This window comes from Xiphias gladius, chromosome 20 (genome assembly GCF_016859285.1).
Source record: "Xiphias gladius isolate SHS-SW01 ecotype Sanya breed wild chromosome 20, ASM1685928v1, whole genome shotgun sequence".
In the NCBI taxonomy this organism is placed as follows: Eukaryota; Metazoa; Chordata; class Actinopteri; order Istiophoriformes; family Xiphiidae; genus Xiphias; species Xiphias gladius.
This window is the reverse complement of record NC_053419.1, coordinates 20,388,001-20,407,214: the sequence shown is the minus strand read 5'-3', so window position 1 is coordinate 20,407,214 and position 19,214 is coordinate 20,388,001. Positions and strand designations below refer to the sequence as shown.

The following is a 19,214-nucleotide window of genomic DNA, read 5'->3' as shown; positions in this document are numbered from 1 at the left end:
TTCATAGTTGACAACTGACATTTTTTAACATGTAATGTCATAAAACTGGATTCCCACAAGGCTTCGCAATAAAGTCACTGTACTGTAACTCCGCTGTGAAGCCTACAAAAACATGAATATTAATACGAGAACCCATTACAGCATACGTCTTGCCAGCAAAGCAGATGCTGATGATGCAGATGTTGATTACAAATTGTTTAAAAACAAAAAAGAGAGAGAAAAAGTTGAGAAATCGACCTTTTGGTTTATTTATGGTTTGCTGGAACTTGATCCAGTGTGATTCGTGACGGGTAAATTATGTTTCGGCATTCTGAAGAGAGATGCCAACACAGTGTGAGGGAGGTTTGTAAGTGTAAGTTTTGGCTTAGTGTGGAAGCATACTATTCAACTAGTAGCATAAGATGTACTGTCATTTGGGCCAAACATTTCGAGCCTATAGTGTCTTTTAAAGGCCCTGAAATTTTCGACTTTAAGTGGCTATGATCAACATTTTTATAACAACCAGGGATCAAGTGATTATGTATTATGCGAAAGGGGGTTGCTCAAAGTGACAAACCCATAGGGAATCATAACCACACTCTGCCGCTCCACCCAGCTCTTTTGATCTTCTCTCAGCCCATTGTTTGAGTTTTCTGGCTCGCAACTTTACTGTTTTGATTCAGTCTCACCACTCTCGGGATCTTGTTTTCGGTCGCAGCAGGCAGATGTTTGGTGAAAGAGCTTTAAAACCCCCCTGTACACTAACTGCCCAGCGCAGCTACGAGCAGAGCTACATGGGAGTGAAAGTTGGGCTTTCATTCATCAGGTGGCCAGAAACACACCACCGCGTGAATGCTAACGTTGCTCCATGTCTCCTGGATGTGGAAACGGGCAGCTGTCAACAGGTTCACAAGGTAAAAGGTGATAATATGTCAGTGTTGTGTTGACAACTTGGTTTTCGCTGCCCCCAAGTGGCCCAAAAATCAAACCACACCCACACGGTCAGAAGCAGATAAGGTGGTGTAAGCTTGAGATTGATTTTTTTTTTGGTGTTGAACTCTTAATAGGGACCAAGGATTTACCCCCCACATTTTAGCATAATAATATTTAGTGTTATAGAGAAATACCAAAGACTTGAAACCAAGTTTTTTGGGGGGCTTTGATTTTGAAAGTTAAGTGTGTTAGACACAAGCATATTTAAACTGTTTGCTGAAAGCAACTTATTCTAGCTACAGTCAGGCTGTAAGAGTCTGAAATACACTGTGTAGAAGTTAAGTTTGCCAAATGGCCCTGGCCAGCAGCTAGAGGACTGACTTAGACTGTTCAACCCATGTGCATCATGATTTTCTCTCTGTTTCCACTGAAGCCCGGGACCTACACGTGCCAAGTTTCTACATTTTACAAAGGGACAGCGCTCTGTGATTATGACTTTGACCTTACTTAAAGAACATACAACAGGATCTTTTATTTCAGTCCTGTTTCCTTGCGTATCCTTCATTTCCTGCGGTGTGCGTTCTAACATTGTGTGCTGTTTTCCAGCAGCATTTTGTACAGCATGGTGGTAAAAACACCCTAATTGATTTACAGAAACCAGATGTGTCTGAATATCAGTCCAAACTAGAAAAAGTCCAGTCTTTTTTCTGCAATTTTTACAGCTCAGTGTTTGAGAGATATTTTCCTTGCTGTCTTGGCAGAGGAATTGAGTGTAATCTGAGTCAATATTTATGCATTAATCAGCCTGTTGGAATTCTGGGGCTGCACATACAAACGTGCTCTCAGCATGAACCATGAATGTCCGTGTTGCTGCAGGCTGGAGTCATGTTTCTAAGATCCCCGCATGAGTTGACATGAAATGGCACGCTCCCTCTAAAATGCACTGCAGAAATTTTGGAGGAGAGAGAGAGAGAGAGAGAGAAAAAAATTAAATAAAAAATGGACCCGATAACTTTAACGGCAGGGAAGGAAGAGGGGGAGAAAAAAAACGTCTGGCAACAGTCGATATTAAAAACATGCAGAGGGAGACAAGCTCGGGGCCTTCCAGAGTCAGGAAAAAGACGTCGGAGAGCTGCAGACAGGAGATGGGTATGGCATTTGTATTTTCCCCCAGCCCATTGATTTGTATATGAAAACATAGCGCTTTTATTCTCCCCCCTTCTGGGCTCTGCTTCTGAGTGATCAGCTGATGAAGAGACTAGCAGCTCGCCGCTATGCTGGCTTGCTAATTCTCTCCCCCACAGCTGCAGCCGATCCCGATAGCCAGCCTGCAGATTGCAGTCAGGTAAATACCCTTCTCCATGTCTTTCTTCTTCTCGGGCTCAGGATTCAGCTAGGCTACATCGCATGGGAAGAGAGGAAGAGATGGATAAAAGTGTGTGTGTGAGTGTGAGTGTGTGTGTGTGTGCGCGCACCATGGGAAGAGAGCGCGTCGCTCTGTGAGTTTATATATATATATATATATATATAAATATATATATATATATGTGTGTGTGTGTGTGTGTGTGTGTGTGTGTGTGTGTGTGTGTGTCTGTGCGCGCGCGCCTGTCTCTCTCTGTGTGTGTGTCTGTGCGCGCGCGCGCGTCTGTCTCTCTCTGTGTGTGTGTGTGTGTGTGTGTGTGTGTGTGTGAGTGAGAGCTGGGGGAGAGAGGGAGTGTGTAGGTGTGTGTTGTAACAGATGAGAGGGAATCTTCGCCAGATTAGTCAGGGAAGAGGCAGGCTTGTTAGGAGATAGCACAGGCATGGAGCATCACATGCACACGCTGACACCCTTCCGCTCACACATACACAGTCAATCAGACAGCTCTCAGCTGTGTTATACATCTTTGAGGATTACCCTCTATCCCTCCAGTATTCCGCTGGAACGATTGCAGCCCCTTAGAGAGAGTAGCGGGGCTTTCAAAGCCTGCGTTTGAGCCGAGCGATGATGAGCAGGATTTCTATTGTCGCCTCTCTAGTGTTGTTGTGTCCTCTAATTCAGTTCCCCGCCGTGTGTTATGGCTGGGAGATGCAGGCATGCGATCTTTGCTGTTTCAGCGTTTGCCATCATCAGTCCTGGGTTTTATCTTTGAGACGTGACAATTGTTGTTATTGTTTTTCAGCAAGGGTTCTGCATGCTGCTGTTACTGTTCCTCTGACCAGTCTGTGCATATTTCATCATGTTTTTCATCTCTGTCCTTGAGAAATGAATGTTCACAAGTGCACGCTCTATTATATGATGTGAATGCTGGTGTGTGTACTGTTTGAGCCTCTATATGATTGATGCATCAATATTCTGTTCGGATTGGACAGCATGCCTTCTCTATTTCCTCCCTCTTCTTTTCAGCCAGTTGCTGCTGCTGCTGCTGCTGCCGCCGCCGCCGCCGCTGCTGCCACTGCTAGATCTGCTCTTGCTGCATGCATAATCATGTTTCTGGCCTCTAATTGCCTTTGTGGAAAATACTGTGGTTGCTGCAGATATTCGAAAAGGAGCGATGTAATAACACAGGTGCAGCAGGCACCCCTGTTTGAAAACCACACAACTAAAATCATGTTGCCATCTCTTCGTCTTTTGGGCATGAAAACAAGTGCAAACCAGGAAAATACTGATTATATTTATAGCATTATTGGCATACTTAGACTATGTGCTTCGGTAGAAAGTGGCTTCTTCAAATTTATTCACATCCATTGTGTAATTTTAAAAAAAAAGAAAGTGCCTCCCCTTGATAATCATCTGACATTAAAGCCTCCAGATAAAATAGTCTGTCCTGAATTTGCAGAGACAGCACAGCAGTTGGGTCGCTCTAGTCCATGCAAATTCAGATGCTATTGTAATAAATAAGTAAACCCTCTGTCATTTGAATAAAGAACCATACTCTCTATTCCTGAAAGCTTAAACTCCAGCCAGGACTACTAATTAGGTGGAGATTGTGAGTGCTGCAATTTGAGGGTTTTAGCTTTCTGAAGTGCTACAGGTTTCTGTCTTTTAAAACATATAGTGTGTGTAGCAGCTTCTAGGAACTGTGACGTGAAAGTCAAAGGGAGAGTTAAAATGAATGGAAATCGGTCAAACTTCCTCTTTCCTCCCATTCCTCAATTGTTATTATCCTTCTAATGCTGAAGTATGAACTACACAACAGAGGGAGAATGCTCCAGGCTTTGTCTGTATAATATATACAGCACGTGTTTTCATCATACATTGTTTCACCCACCTTACTCTACCCTTATAAGTTTGTTTGAGTTTGTTAGATGTCCCCACCCATCGCTCCCTCTTCCTGCAGCCTGAGGCAGGAGAGAACGGTTCCCTGGAGGACATGGAAGAGGACATCAGTCTGAAGAAGCGTAAAGGTGATCATCATGGAGAGAAAGTTCTGCAGGCCGGGCCGGAAACTGGCGAAAAGGTCAAAAGGAAGCGAGGGCGCCCACCAGCTGAGAAACTGCCTCCAAATCCACCTGAGCTCACCAGAACACTGAACACACTGGTCGATATGGTTATCAACTACAAGGACGGGTGAGTGGGCTCAATACTTCGTGGACTGTATCATGTCACTGTGACGCAACTATAGTAATTGTTAGTCCAAATGCATGAATGCTTACGGAAGCCTTTAGTCCTTGCTACTCATACTTTGGAATGGTTATTAACACAAAGTCACAATATAATGATTACATTATGTGAAGACATCAGACTACGTCTTAAGAACATGAATTAATTATTTCATTATCACAAAATACTGATGAAGAAAAGTACAGATTTTCATGATCATCATTTTAAAAATGTGTTTAATCCCACAAAAACCAGTTAACTATGTAGTGACTCCAAAATATTCAATATTTATCTAATATTGTTTTACAAGATAGTTAGTGTGTTGTCTACAGCCATGCTAGCACCTCTCTGAGAGGCTGTACTTAGTCAAAGTGGTGCTTTGACATAATGCTAACCTCAGTATGCTAACATGCTTCCATCAACAATACCAACATAATGGATGATGTTCACCATCTTAGATTAGCATATTAGCATACTAACATTTGCTATATGCTAAACAAAAAATACAGTTCAGGCAGATGGAAAATTTCAGTAGTTTTCCAGTTCTTTTTAGTTACTGCATGGCTAATAACAGTTTTTGTTCAGACAGAAATCGAGGTACATTTTTGCCTCACGTCATTCACACAAATTTGACAATGATTTGGACCAAACATCCACCGTACCAACTGTACAGACGTGAGCTGTGAGTTAGCTAGCAACGGACGCACCGTGTGTTGTTTTCCTCCAGTCTCTTGTTTTTTATTCTAGCCTCTGTACATTTATGAAGTAATGTTATTAAGCCGCGGGATACGAGCAGCTGCGGCATCTGTCGACGTTTTGCAGTGGCTGTTTAAGCATCATCTGACCACTTGCTACTGGCCTGAGCTGAAAGTCTAATTTAGCTTCCAACATAATAATAATTTGAATGTTGTTTGTATAAATTCTACCAGGCAATGCAACATCAATGTAGCAATTACATTTGGATTGTGACGACTTTTGTTTTCTAGAGATAAGAAGATATTTAACTGGAGATGACAATGTGATTTAATCATTATCTGGGAATAACAGCCTTGAAAAGGGAGACTGAGCAACACAAAATTAGAATTTGTTATCCTAAGATCATAAGATAAGGCTTGACCTTAGCCTAAAAGACATGGGCAACAACCATGGCCGTTCTGGGTGTTTTCTAAATCTCAGCCAAATACTGACATAATCATCAAACAGTTTCTTGACAAAATGAGATTACGTGATCTATCACATTGTGCTTCAAGGTTGGGTCGACAGATCAGTAAAGGCTTTGTGCAGCTTCCCTCTAAGAAGGAGGTACCTGAGTACTACGAGCTGATCCGAAAGCCTGTGGACTTCAGAAGGATCAGGGTACGTGTCACTGAATATCCTCAGAACTAACATACGTACGGATGTCACCGTTATCTTACATACTGGGATAAAATCGAATAGAGGAAGATGCAACTCCAACAGATACATAATGCAGTCGGTTTTGAATATTAAAACACTTCTTTTAGTAAATAGTAATTGAAAAGAAGGTATAAATAGTGCTTAGGTATAGTGTGATGCCAAATAGACATTACGTGTGAAATGTGTAGCAGTTTGAAAAAAACCTTGAAAGAAACCATCGTTAGCACTGAGACTCTGTATATATTTTTCATTTATATTTCTTTGAATAATCCAAATTCTTGGCATTTTGTGAGATTTACAGTGAAAATATAAACATGAAAACATCACATTTTAATATGCAGAACAATACTACACAACTGCTAGTGAAAGATTTGCAGCCGGTGCCGAGGTGAAAGCGGCGAGTCACATGGGGTGAGGCCCAAATTTAAATATTTGACTTTTATAAAGACTAAGTTTTCATATTTTGTGGATTGAGGCACATGACATTTCATGGAAGTGACATCAATGGACACTTTTTAAAAAAAATTAATATTACATATAACATATTTTGTTTTAGCTCAAGGTGTCAAGTAAAGATGTGAAACAAGACTAAGTGGACCAAGCTCTGAGAGGCTGTACTTAGGCACAGCAGTGCTTTGAGCTAAATGCTAATGTCAGCATGCTCACAATGACAAAGTTAACATACTGACATTTTATATGTATAATGTGTACCATCATCATTTAAGTTTAGTTAGTTAGCGTAACATTTGCCAATTAGCTCTAAATTTAGTCCAGCTGAGGCTGATTGCACATCATTAGTCTTGCAGATACGTATACATATGAACGGTAGCTTTATTTTATAGCTACTTCCTGTATTTTGACTAGCTAGGTATTCACTTCAAAATAAGTGGCATTACATATAAAACAACCTGCTTAAATCAGCCGAAACTAAGCCAAAAACACAAGTAAGGCTTCATGTAACAAGTTTTGTTAGCTATAGAAAACTTGAGCTGTAAGGTTTGGATTCAGTAGAACATCAAAGGGTTTAAAAACTAGTTCTCCAAAAGATTAAAAAAATGATCAAATCATCTACTCACTCTCATCTTACTCGAAACCAGTGAAATATGTATGTCCACATAACACTGAGGTGGTTTCTTGTCCAGAATGAAGTTGTGCACAAATGAAACTGAGGACAAAGGAAATCAGATCAAACGTGGCAATTTAGGAGCTTCTAGGGGGATTTTGTTTTTACCCTCAGACAGAGCCAAGCCAGCTCTTTCCCCCACTGCCAGTCTTCATAACTGGCTAAGCTAACCAGCTGCTAGCTCTAGCTTCATATTTAGCATACATACATGAAAATGGCATAAATCTTCTCAAAACTCAGGCACAAAAGAAGAAGAAAAAATTTGAATTTCCTAAAATGGTCTTGAAGATGGGACACTCAGTTATTGTGAGTTGCGTGTGTGTTACCTTGCCTGGGTTTGTATTTTGAGGTTCTGGGATTGTATTGTTGTTTTTCTGTATAAAAATAACCTACCTTATTAAATGGCTTATTAATATCTTTGTTGCAATGCTAACCTCAAGGTTTGATCCCGACCCTCTTCTTCACAGGAACGTGTGCGTAATCACAAGTACAGAAGTGTGGGGGATTTGGAAAAGGATATTTTCCTCCTGTGTCACAATGCTCAGACTTATAACCTGGAGGGATCTCAGGTGAACCCCGAGGAACACTTTCACTTGAAAGCAACAATCCATTTTTCACAATCTCCGTTCTATTAATGTAGTGGGTTTGGATCTTGATGTGGCTCTGATTATCTGTGTGTGTGTGTGTGTGTGTGTGTGTGTGTGTTTGCATGGTGCGCTTGTGCGTTTGTCTCTGTTTACCACTGCAGATCTATGAGGATTCAATTGTCATTAAGTCTGTTTTCGAGAGTGCAAGACAGAGAATTGTCACAGACGAGGAACAGAAGGAGAGTGCTAGTCACAGTGATAATGGCGGCAGAGCTGAAGACCAGTTTGTTCCATCAGCAGGTGAGAGATGAAACACAAACATCCAGAGGGTGGTATTTTTACAAGTGACCAAATGAAAGCAAATAGAAGATGGGGACAAATATTTCTCTTGTTAAATCTTTGAAATTATAGTCTGTTGGTTGTTCTTACATTGAACAACCTGACTTTTGGAATCACTAGAACATTTGAAAATTACAAGTACAGTGGTTTTACAGTAGAGTAACCCTGTTGTCTCTTTTTATAACCAGTGAAACCATTACCAGTCCAGCTAAAGAAGGGGACTAAGGAGCAGAGAAGCAGAAATACCATGGCCAAGAGGCTCCACAGTGATTTAGACAGTGATGAGGATCTAGAGGATAACACCACAAAAGATGAGGGTTGAACTGAGAGGCCCTACATTTTTTTTTGTATTCTTGTTCGCGTCTATTCACTGCCACATTCCTTTTCATTGGTTTCTTAATTTTCTGAGCAAAAGAAGGGTCCTTGAAAATAAAACAGGAAGTGCCACTCAAAGAGAGGCACTCATGGAATAATGCTTTTTTCATATAGATGAATCACGCCACTCAAACATGTCTTGCTGCACATAGTGCTGTTCTTTTGATTTAGCTGGTCTTTTACAATAATTACAATTTCCGTTTTATCTGCCTTAGTCCGTGTGATTGCTTCTGCAGATATTATGTAAAACTCCAGTTTCACTGACTGTTTTTATCAATATATTTGATTGTATGAAATGCCTTCATATGTCTTGGAGCATGATTTGTATATCTCTCCTGAAGCCGGCTCCTCTGGAGCAGACCGCTAATGACGATGTTGATGTGTTCAGGGCTACAGAATCGAAGCACACGGGAAGGTCTTTTTAAAGAAAATGAGAACAAATGCACACTGTAAGTGTTTTTAAAATCTCTGAATGTGATTTTGGAGATCATACATCTTTGATAAAAAAAACCAAAAAAAAAAACCACAGTGGGAGTATGAAGTCCAAGTGACTCGATAAATACTAGTACTATAGTATGCCTTTTGTCTGCTTCTGATACTTTATGGAATAAGTTTGGGTCTAATCAAGGGTACTCAAGTTGAACATTTGTATCCCTTGTGCTACAGTATATTCACATATTGTACAGTTTGTGTGAAGAGTAAGTAAAAACTTAATTGCTTTTCATTTACTCTCCTAGTTGTTGGGGAGGATGGAAGACGTCATTGTTAAGACAATCCCTGGAAACATGTATCACTTAAACACTTGCGAAATAAATTTTACCAAAAAGCCCCGCTGGTTGGTGATTCCTATTAATACGAGTAGTAGTTGTTGATGTAGCACTTGTCACACTTTTATAAAAAACCCCAAACCAGAACAGGGTGGAAGTTTTACCAAAGGATAAACAAAATCACGTGGTTTGGCAGATTTGAATTTGAATGTAAAAATGTATTGAACACACACAGCGATTTAACCTCTATGTTATTGCAGGCGGTAATGTCAGAGTCAGCATTATTCCCTTTTGAGCATTACCACTGTATGTGATATGTATTTTTGACAATGGGCCAATAGGTGGGGCAAGAGGACTGTATAGTTATCTCTATAATTCCGTTGGCTACAGGTGTTTTAAACACACGCTTAAGTAACAGTGTCACCTTTCATTTTGGTCTAAAATCAGTGCCAGATTAATTCTTGTTGTTTGTTTGTTTCCGCCCCTGATAAATACCAAAACAAAATGAGAAAAAGGAAAAAGTGATGTACCATCCCATCAAATGTTTAGATGCAAAGAATGGACTAAAACTACTCTTTTCTGAATTACACTGTTTCAGCTAATGTATTTTTAAGTCATAAGAAGCTTGATACATTTTTTTTGTTAGAAGGGAATAAAAAAGAGTGGGTGATTTTTACTTTCTATTCCTCTTGAGTCCAAACTTTTACCTTTTGCAGTTTGATAAATAAGGGCCCAGATCTGTAACACAAGGTACCATTTCCACAGATGATAGAAGCGACGTGACAACAGAGATAGAAAGATACAATACCTAATTTGTAATTTATATCACCACTGTGTGTGGCCATTGTCTATCTGTGTGCTGCTCACATTTTGCGGAACAGTTTCTTTTAAAACAAGCACCGAGTTGTAAACACAGGTCCACAAAAGACATGAGTTGTAGCTGCTAGAACCCTTGCCATGTGTTGTCAAGCACCCAGTAGGTAATTGATGTTTAAATTTTGACGATCGTCTCTCTCATATGTTTTTAATCATATCTGCTTTTTATGTCATACGTCACAGGGGCACATCTGTGGCAATGTCACAGCCAATCTGTGCTCATCCAGCCATCCACCCCTGGAAGGCTTTCAATTCACGTCAGTTAGAGAGTCTAAATGACACCAGTCGAATCATAAGTGATGAAAGTGACGTACGGGTTACATGGATGCCTTCACTGTTTCACATGTTGTAACTGTCAAGTAAAACTGAAAAGCAGTCTGTAAGTACCCATATGCAATACAGTTACATTGTAGGTGTTCTGATAAGGAATTCAAAACATCAAAAGGAATCCACAGATTTCCTGCCTATTTTACCTGTATGTAAGCCTATTCTCTGAGAGTAATTAATGATAAGTCAGTACTACCCAAGATTAATAGATGTAATACCGACATAGGGCCTGGTTTTTACTGAGGAATGTACAGGTAACAGTTTAATCTGATTATATCTGTTATTCACGACAAGTAGCGCCTACTGGTAGTAATATTACATACGTACAGAGACAGTCATTCATTTAACTAGTAACCCACAAGTTATGATACAAACACTGATAGTTTTAAAGGAATAATCATCTTGGGAAATACACTCAGTCGCTTTCTTGCTGACAGTCGGATAGCAGGAGATGATTATCTAAGCTTAGCATAAAGACTAAAAGCAGAGGAAAGTGGCTAGCCTGGCCCTGTCCAAAGTTAAAAAAAAAAAAATGTGTCTACCAGCATCTTTAAAGCTCACTAGTTTACACAATGCATCCTTTTTCCATTAATCCATGCACAAACACTAACCCAAGAAGTTGTGGTTTTATGGCAGTTACGTGCTGGAACTATTTCTTGCTCGTGTTTCAGTGACTAAGCTGGTCGTCTCCTGGCTCTAGCTTCATATTTAATGGACAGATATTAGAGTGCTATCGATCCACTCATCTAAATCTCACCGAGAAAGCCAGTATGCATATTTCCCAAATGTTGAACTATTCCTTTAAAACTGCACTAAGCATTTTTCACCACTGGGGAGCAGAAATGCTTCAAAACTTAAAATAACTGTGCTTTACCTGGCCATGTTGTTACAACTGTTTTGCAATGTAAAGGTAGCATACAGTGGCCTTTTGTGAGCATGTAAGAGAGCAGCCTCCCACGGTTTTGTATTACAGAGACAGCAATTGGGATTTAACCATATGGGCTGGAAAAGAAAAAAGCTGAAAGCTGCAGAAACCTGCAGACTGAGCTGATTCTCTGTGGGATTCTCAGTTTATGCAACCCTTTCACATTTCAGGGGGATGTTTGAGTCAGTGTTAATATTAAAAAAAAAATCACTTACCGGAGCTTTAAACAGCTGTTGTTTCAGCACTGACTGGGTTTAAAAGCTGTTCTCAGTCAGTTGGGTATCAGTATGCAGAGACGACAATGGAGGGCATCTGTGAGCTGGGGTGAGTGGCTAGTTTTAGTGTGTTCGAATTAGAATTCAATGTCAGGCCATCTCTAGTGCATAAATTCATGTCATTACCATGACTGAACGTATCATATGAGGTCAGTGGTATACAGCTATCAGCCTGAGTTTTGTTTTTTGCAGATGTCTGGACTGCAAAATGGCTGTTTTAAAACAACAGAGAAACTCAGTGGAGTTAAAGAGGCTCTCTAGAAGCTCTGTTTCTTGCAACTATGAGGAGAGGTGCCACTTCCTCCTCTCACACACTCTCCTCCCGCTCCTACACCCAGGCTTTTGAGACTGCAGCTTCGTGATAGGAAAAAACATGTCTCTCTGACGCTCACTGATGCAGGCAATCTCAACTTACTTAGACACAAAAGCACACAGTGCAGTGTTAGTGTTTTAAACAAGGACAAAAAGACAGCTGAGATTTCACATATGAAATTTTGATAACATAGCTCATTACTGCAATGCTTTCTGGCAGCTGACCCACAAGTCTGGAGGTCAGAGCATCCTTGAGTGTGCCACCAGTGAGGTTTCGCCTGCTCGCAACACTTTAACAGTTGTATGTGAGCAGATTTTTGTAGCACACTAAAATGAATGGAACCCAACAGCTGCCTGAGAGACAGGACCTAGTAAACGATGGCTGGCTATGTTTTGGAGAACTCTTTGCAATGAAGCTCAATAATGTGCAAGTCGTAATCAGTGAGTTAAAACATGCAATTTGTAAAAGTTTCAGTCTTGTTATGGTGCCATTTTTACCCAGAGGCAGAGCCAAAACAACAATATTGCCTGTATACAAAAATATTTTATATCTTCTTCAAGTAAACCACAGTTATCCCACAAGGCAGGTGGGGAGGGCTCATCTTATGCTACCGCAACTAAAGTCATGCAATGAAAAGTAATGAGCCATATCTCAGCGGAATAGTCTGCCATACTTTATATCTCAAGAATCTAGTGAAAAAGGTTATATAGAGGTAGACCTGCAAAATAATTCTTCTATAACTTTCTTTCTTTGCAGTAAACTGCAAAGGTTTGGTTCCAGGATGCATCCTACTGACTTTGGTGATACCCTGACTTTCCCTTTAGCACCACCATCGGGTTTATGGTTCTGAGTGAAATGTCTCATCAGCTGTTAGATAGGTTGCCATGAAACCCGTTACAAACTTTCATGTCCCCCTAAGGAGGATTTGTGAGAAATTTGTTGACCCTCTGACTCTTCATCTAGCGCCATCCTCTGGTCAAAAATTCAATTTGTCCAGTACTTTGAGTTATGACCATACATGTACCTACAAAACTAGCCTCAGCTGTACTTGCTGCTAATTAGCAAATGCTAGCATGTTAACCCTAAAATAAGACAGTGACTGTTAAAAACATTACACTTACTAAGTAGTAGCATTTTAGAGTTGTCTATTTGAGTTTGTTAGCATGCTGACACTAGCATTTAGCTTACTGCACGTCTATGCCTGTAAATACAGCCTCACAGAGTCGCTAGCATGGCTGTGGGCTCCTAGTCTTGTTTTAACATGGACCCCAGGAAGAGTAGTTGTTGCCAAGGTGACAACGATTACCTAAATAAACAATAAAAAGATTATTTGTTTTCTTCAGTGATATTTTTTCTGAATTGCTACCCAGTTGTTCCTCGTACATCTACCTTCAAATCCCATATCAATCCCCAGAGAGCTCATGAGAATATTACTCAGCAACACGTCTCAATGTTCCACATCTAATATAAAATGTCTGTCATCTTGTTCAAAGTGCATTTTCCATATTTCCCCAGCTAGAATAAGAATCATGAAAACTAGATAAATCAATTTACATCAATTGACAGTATTGACATATGCTCTTTCACATTTAATGAAGTGCAGAGTGTCAGAAGTGAATACCTCCTCTCAGATGTTTAGAGATTAACAATGTCCTTAGTGTGGGCCAGCTAAAAGGCATGAGCTCTTACAGTAAATAGCTCTGGGAAACAAAGTGACACGTATGTCTACTTAATGAAAATCTGTCATAAAATGACACGTAAACCTAATGGAAGAGCACGGATAGAGATATTGCTGAAGGTAGACGCACTAATGGCTTTTGGAGATTAGTGGGTCCAGAAGGTGACTTTAATCCGTTGAGAAGACAATTTTCTCCTTACCCACAGGGCACAGATTTAATAGATAGTTAGTGTGGTCCACATTTAATATGGCCTTCACTAATGACCTGTAATATCAGTTGATCACATTTGATCTCATTGCTCTGTCACTATCAACACCATGTAATGTCAACACCAACGTTTATCTGTGATTTTACACTCCATTTGCCAGGCGAGCCGGGTCACTTCAAGTCAAGTCATTTCTCATCATTCGTTTGAAATTTTACTGCTATTTATTTCACCTTTGTCAAGTTGTCACTCCTTGAGAATGAATCCCAGGTATACAGACATCAGCTGTCTTCTGTCACAGTACACATAACAGTTAGTGTGACAGAACTGCATTATCAAAGAAAGAGTATAACATTATTGGATACAGCAGCTGGAAGAATAATGACCTGAATGTAAACATCAATAATTCAAATACTGTTTTTCCTCTGTCAGTGTTGCTGTTCTCTTCCTCACTGACTACATACAGCGTACCAACAAACTTCTTGGTCTTAGAGACAGTTTGATTTTGTTGTGTGTTTTGGCAATAGTCTACTCAGTTTTATTTATATAGCCCAATACCACAAATCACCAATTTGCAATTTAGGTTTAGGCACAAAAAGTACTTGGTTGGGGTTAGGAAAACATCGTGGTTTTGGTTTATTTAGGTACAAGTACTTTCCCAGGGTTACATCACCATCGAACAATACTTGATTAACGTTGTGGAACTGTCATGTTTTAAATAAACAAAGACGACTGTTGATTTCAAATGGGAAATGAAGAGCGGCCTCCTGTGTCAAAGGAGACTACGGCCGCTAACGGTTTCCTAACAATAAATGTAACCATGGGGGGTTATAAGGTGTTGGCACAGACAACCTGTAGGCTCATCTTTTACATTTGCCTCAAGAGTCTATACAATCTGTACAGCATATAACACCCTCTATCCACAGACCCAATGTAGAAAAAAAAAACCCTGTACTGTATAGAGAAAGGTTTTCAGTGACATTTGAGGCATTTTATGTGGGACATTATGGAGGCAGGATATTCTGAAGTCTGAGGTGGTCACTTTTTTGTTTAACTGCATCACTAGGTGCTATTGACTCAGTGCTGTTGTTTGAGATGTGCATCCAAAAATTGTCATTTTGGTGTGTTATGAATCTGTATCAATGTAAAGGAGTTTTATGTGCATATTTCATATTGTTGTACTTTACTTCACTTTTGATATATTTTGAAATATTCAAAATATTTTTTTATAATGTTTTATATGTAATTTCTCACTTTTTACGTTTTTATATTTTGCTAATGTTGTTCATTATTGTTTTACTTTATGTACGGTCCTCTGACACACACTTTGTGATATCAGGCCATAATAAACTTTGACTTGACATTTTTGCCCCTTTTGGAGCTGTAAATTATTCATTCCCAGCCACTTTAGGTGTTTTTAAAGAAGGCTTATATTTAGCTGTGCCAGCTAACATGCCATGTCAAGTAAATATTCTGAACTTTGTTGCTGTTTTGGATGGCGGGAATGTAATGATAGAATTTTTATTTTCGGTTAAACTCTTACTTAAAGATAATGCATGTTGATGAGATTAAGTGAAATGTGATGACATGGCAAGAGATAACATAAGGATGAGCTGACATGACATGAGATGACATGAAATATGACATATGAAATGAGGTGAGATGAGATTAAGTAATATGACATGAGAACAGATTAAATGACATGAGATGAGGTGCCAGGACATGAGATGACATGATATGACATGAGGACAGATTAAATGTCATGAGATGAGATGCCAGGACATGAGATGACAGGATACGACATGAGGACAGATTAAATGTCATGAGATGAGATGGCATGACATTAGATTGGATAACATAAAATGACATAAAATGAGACGAGATGACATGAGATTAGATGATTTAAAATGAGATGACATAACATGAGAGGACAGGGAGAAGACATGACATGCAAGTAGATGACATCAGATGAAATGAGATGAGATGACAAAATCATCATGCTGTACAGATGGTTTTTCCTTATAGACAGCTGAATTTAACTTGTATCAGTTTAACTGTTGCACTGTTTTCGGTTTAATTTTACAGCTGTAAGTACATATAAAGACTACCTTAACAAATTCCCCTCTCAGAAACACGAAAAACTAGTCATTGCGATGGAAATCTTGTGAGCTGCTGGAAGAAGGCCCAGGATACCCCGACGTCTTAAGCAGAAGCATTTATTGATGCTGAATGCATCGCGGGGAAGAGAGATGAGCAATACAAATCTGAAGGAAATCTCCCCGGTGACCACATTTAAACCTATAACCACGTCATACTTACGAGGTGTCCAGATAAGGTTATTTTTCATGGGACTACATCCCATCCATACATGTGTGAAGATTCAGTTGGGCACCTAATCCTTAACACTAACTCATGTTGTATGTACCAATTACCTCTGTCCCACTAAGAGCGACTAACTGACCGTGAGACACAGAGACACAGGCTGTTTGTTATGGCTACCTACCTTATCAGTACCTTCACAGCTCGTCTATAAACAGACGGTGAACTGTTGTTTATAGTGACTGAACTGTGACTGTGACCTGTGTAGATACACTGCCTAAATGAAAGAAAAGAGACTTGATGAGAGAAAACTGACCTTTCCCAGTGGAAGCTAACTCTTCATTCGATTTTTTCCAGTAGACAAGCCCTCTCTGACCCCTTGTTACTCTTCCGTCATTCAAATCCAAGCTTCCCAGCGGATTGGCATCTTCATACTTGTCAGTATCAGATTTCAACTTCAGCGGAACCCTCTGGCTGCACAAACATTGTTTTTCTTTCAGTCATGCTTTTAACTCAAGTCAATTCGAAATATGCCCCTCAGTTTAGGAATATAACCATATAGCAACATAGCAGGAATTAAAGGAGCAATGTACCATTCAGGGATATCACTGGTATGCACTTTGTTCAGTTTAAAAGTAAAAATATGCACAAAAGGCTATAAGTCTTCATCTAACATTGTGTATTTATGGGTTACGTGACACTGTTGATTGCTGAAGCAGTGGTGAGGGGTTTCTCCTTAAGAGATTTAATATAGTGTATTAGCGTGGGTGCATATTAAAGTCTGGGGAGAAAAAAAAGAAAGCTGAGTGAGTAATATACCAGAGGGGGACAAAGATGTCTTTTTCCAGTGCTGTCAGGGGAAGTCTCTCAGTAGCAGATCTGGGATAAGAAAATGAGTGGAAGAGAAAATCTCAGTTTAAAAGCTTTTTTAGAACTGGATTATACATCAAAGTAGTTTGAGCTGTGTAAACGACGTTTACTTTGTCTATGCTGGATAAAGCTACAATCTTCCAAACCCAACTTGTGTCTTTGTGATCCCACTTGAACGTATAATCCCAGCGTTTTGATCATCAGGCTTATGATTCCCATCTGTGTCTGTTGATTAAACCCAGTTATACAAGGACAGCTGATGCGCTAAAAGACGGCCATGATGATATTAAGGATTCAGTTTTCTCTAAAGGTTCTTCAGTTTAATGAAGACAAATAACAGGCTGTTGTATTTTGCCAAACACATGCAATCTGTAATATCTACAAAAATCTGAAAAAGCATGTAAGTAACGTCGGATTAGCTGCCGTTTCTGATTCGAGGTCGAATGGTTCCAGGTATGAATTTTAGTTACAAAAGTTTACATAGAATGTCTTGTTTTCAGATGCATGCCTACAGATAATTGACATCCCCAGTTTCAACTGAGCTGCCGCCTGATTAATTTAGGTACTTGCAGTTGTACTAATTGTTCAGTTAGTAGCTCCTGGTTCATAAATGCAGTGGCTGGAATCTTTGATAACTGGTATACACTACAAGTTCAGCACAGTTTTTGATGTGAAATTTGGTTGGATCCTGTGAAAATGATTGTTTCATTAACATATTGAGTTTTCAGTGGTACAACAAATGAAATTGTCAAAATAATTTATGGTTATATCAGTTGTACAATTCAATATTGTTGGACATATTGGGGGGAGTTTGGTGGTACACTTACTTTTTCTATGTCAAGGAGAGGGTGCATGGGGGGCGGGGGTGTGGAAAAGTTAGCTGTTTCCATTTTAATAAGAGTCATCGTTGAGCATTAATTCAAGGAAAATCAAGGAAACTCATAATTGCCTACAAATCGATACGATCGAGTTAGCTGACTAAAAACTAGCTATGGTCCACAGGACCATAATTGATCTGGACCTGACATGAGATGGCATGAGTAGAACAATACATAATTTAGATCACAGGAAGCGTTAAAGATTTTCTTTCAAATCGGTTTCTCGTAGTAACCCCCGTTGCCCCCATTGTAGAGACTGTCATCCTGTTAAAAATAAAAAAAATAAAGCCCATAGGTTGTCTGTGCAAGCAGCTCATAACGACCCATAGTTCCGTTTTATTGTTTGGCGACCTCTAGCGGCCGGGCCGTAGTAACTATGACCGGAGAAGGAAGAAGGGAGTTTGTTGACACAGCGTCTGGGGCGAGGAGGAGGTTGGGGTGGCTGGATGGGTCAGCAAAGCACAGGACTCTCACACAGGAGACCACTATTCGTTTTCCGTTTGAAACCAAAAGTCATCATTGTTTGTTTTGTCCAGGACCTTTCCACAACCTTATCTGCGTGTTTATTACTGTAACCATGACGACCAAGGTCTGCTAACCTTAAGGAAGTAGTTATTTTAGCCCCAAGAGCAAATTACCACTGTGCTCTCAGCATTATACAAAGCATAGATGAATAGTCACATTCTATTCTCTATGAATATCTAGGCCTGTATCTCTCATCTATGTTACGCCGTCCATTATGTCCATTATCTATAAAGCCTTACTGGGTAAATGTGGATGTTATTAATCGCAAACAAAAGTCCAAGTGATGCACAGGAAGCATTTGGCTTGTTGTTGCAAAGGCAGAAAGGTCATAGCTTGTTTCTATGGTGATTTTCTTCTCCTTCTTTATTTTCTTCATCTTTTTATTTTTCCTCTTCTTCTTGTTTCTTCAATTAATTGTAAACTTTATCTCTAAGATTTGATAAGATCTATTGTGGCCATTAACGTACATTGACACTACGACAAATATTTGATGACAAAGGACAAATGTATGAATTCAAACAGTAGCATTCACTTGTGGTAATGTTTCAGTGATGGAGGAAAACAATGATGGTTATTCCATTTGCAAGGTACGACGTGACTAATAGCTCATTTCATTTTTAAAAAAAACAAACATTGTATATATTTCGTGACCGGTTTTTAAAGATTTAAATCTTCAGTAGGAACTAATGGGCTTGGTCTTCAGAGTCACAGACCTGATAGAGAAGACTTAACCCTAAAAAAAAAAGGTTTTACTGATAAATCTTGTTGATTTATGTTGACAGCCGTGATTAAGGCTAAAATGCAAAACAATAATATTCAGTTAGTACACAAATTACCTTCTTTAACCAAGTTTGTGTACAAATGTAGTTGTCTCAGGCATGTGTTGTGTGGGGTCTTCCTTTCTCTTACAAGCCCGAAAAAGACTTTTAACATGTACAGTA

General features: G+C 39.6%; 1 protein-coding gene across 7 annotated transcripts; it reads left to right on the top strand.

The window, feature by feature from the left end:
* The first annotated feature begins 1,572 nt into the window (after positions 1–1,572).
* Positions 1,573–9,120, top strand: LOC120806071 (probable global transcription activator SNF2L2). Of its 7 annotated transcripts, XR_005709634.1 has the most exons (7): positions 1,573–2,061; positions 4,233–4,462; positions 5,746–5,851; positions 7,481–7,582; positions 7,762–7,900; positions 8,128–8,763; positions 9,052–9,120. XR_005709634.1 is itself a non-coding variant. In XM_040156736.1 (6 exons), exons 1-6 carry the CDS (start codon positions 1,912–1,914, stop codon positions 8,259–8,261), a joined length of 861 nt encoding a protein of 286 aa, XP_040012670.1. In that variant the 5' UTR covers positions 1,573–1,911; the 3' UTR covers positions 8,262–9,116. The 7 variants fall into 7 exon arrangements, 6 of the variants coding, with proteins under 6 accessions (XP_040012670.1, XP_040012672.1, XP_040012674.1 ...); XM_040156736.1 differs by having other exon boundaries at positions 8,128–9,116; XM_040156738.1 differs by lacking the exon at positions 1,573–2,061 and adding an exon at positions 2,071–2,257 and having other exon boundaries at positions 8,128–9,116.
* Positions 9,121–19,214: the final 10,094 nt, after the last annotated feature.

Excerpts from the sequence above, each read along its gene's own strand:
- LOC120806071 (XM_040156736.1), top strand. The coding sequence starts at position 1,912 with ATGGACCCGATAACTTTAACGGCAGGGAAGGAAGAGGGGGAGAAAAAA. Across the intron at positions 2,062-4,232 it reads GAGCTGCAGACAGGAGATGG|CCTGAGGCAGGAGAGAACGG; the intron begins GTATGGCATTTG and ends CTCTTCCTGCAG. Across the intron at positions 4,463-5,745 it reads GTTATCAACTACAAGGACGG|GTTGGGTCGACAGATCAGTA; the intron begins GTGAGTGGGCTC and ends TTGTGCTTCAAG.